General features: G+C 45.7%; 1 protein-coding gene across 1 annotated transcript in view; it reads right to left on the bottom strand.

The window, feature by feature from the left end:
- tmem260 (transmembrane protein 260) overlaps positions 1–1,525 on the bottom strand; it is a 32,712-nt gene that overhangs the window by 9,677 nt on the left and 21,510 nt on the right. The window contains 2 exon segments of the mRNA XM_025060328.1: positions 874–914; positions 990–1,169. Coding sequence (XP_024916096.1) covers positions 874–914; positions 990–1,169 — 221 coding nt within the window.

The raw sequence follows: 1,525 nt of genomic DNA, 5'->3' as shown, positions 1-1,525 counted from the left end.
TCGTCCGCCCCCGCCTCCGCCGCGTCGCTCACATTGCTCTCTACGCTGATCAGGGCCCATTCTGTCGGAGCAGACACTTTCTGTGTGCAGTCTGGGATTGGAGGAGCAGCGGAGGGGGTGGTGCCGCCGGTCAGTGATGGCGTCTGTGCTTTATTAAAGGCCATGTTGGCCAGGTCTGCCTCTGAGGGAGTGGTGGGAGGCGTCTGGAAAAAATCTAGAGGAGAACCTGAGAGAGAGAGAGGGAGAGAGAGAGAGAGAGAGAAATAGAGAGGAGGGAGGGAGGGAGAGAGGAGGGAGGGAGGGAGGGAGAGAGGGAGGGAGGTCTGAAGTGGAAAAATACAATTTTTCCCATTTTGTTGCAGTGTCTGTCATCACAGCTTGTCACGCTTAAAGACCAAAGCTGAGTGATCATTTCAAACTGCTGGAGAAACAGAACGCAGTGATTTGGCTCCAAAGGTTCAGCTCTGCTTTGATGGAAGAGACCGGAACACGGAGGAACAAAAGCTGCCGAGGACAGACAGAGGAGACGGTCGAGAGACAGAGAGGGGGAGAGAGAGAGCTGCAGGACTGACTCCGTCCTCTACAAACAGATACTTCACATCCTCTGTGTTCTGACCAAACTCGTTCACGACCTCAGTGATGTTTCTTACTCTCAGAAGTTTCATGAACTGAATAAGAAAGAAAACTGACTCCTGGATCCTGTGGTAAAAATAAGCTAAAATAAAAGCAAAAGCTGTAAATCTATTGATTAATTCTGGAAATAAATTAAAACACAAAGTCATAAATGTGGATAAAAGTGTCTAAAGGTTCAGTTCAAGTGTTAAATAATAGTATTAAAAAATTAAAATAGTAAAGAAAAAAAAAACAACTTACTGCAGCATTTCAGTCATTTTCACAGCGTTTCCTGTTTTGGCCTGAGAATAAAACATCAAAACCCAGACGTTGGAGGTTAAAGTGAACAGGTGAACAGGTGAACACGGGGTGAGTACCAGACTGAAGGTTCCATATTCAGCCCTCAGCAGGTGGGTCAGCAGGCCCCACAGCGTGGTCTGATCTCCCCAGCTCCAGCGGGCTGCGTTGAGGGAGGACGACACCGGCAGGTAGACGTACGGCAGGAAACCCGTGAGAAAACACACTCCCAGAGACACGACGAGACGCAGGGACAGCTCCTGTCAAAAAAAAAATCACACAGGACAGACGCTGTCCAATTCATCCATGTGAAAAATGTGAATTTTGAACTTTTGTCTTAAGGTGGTTTTAAATGATCTAGAATTGAAGCAGGGTAAAGTATCGTGTCAGATATTTCATTTAAAATGTCTTCCACAGACCCCAGATCAGCTGAATGTCTGGACTGGTTGTCTGACAGATCCACGTGGGTTTGGAGAACGCCAGAACACAAAACCACCGACAGCATTATGCAAACTTTAATTTTATTTCTTTCAGCGTATCAACATTTTTCCTAAAAACTCTGGGCTTTGAAATTTATGGAAACAGTTTTGTAAAAGGAACTCTTTTTTTTTTTTTT

This window comes from Cynoglossus semilaevis, chromosome 1, assembly GCF_000523025.1.
Source record: "Cynoglossus semilaevis isolate Cse_v1.0 chromosome 1, Cse_v1.0, whole genome shotgun sequence".
In the NCBI taxonomy this organism is placed as follows: Eukaryota; Metazoa; Chordata; class Actinopteri; order Pleuronectiformes; family Cynoglossidae; genus Cynoglossus; species Cynoglossus semilaevis.
This window is presented reverse-complemented; position numbering and strand designations above follow the sequence as displayed.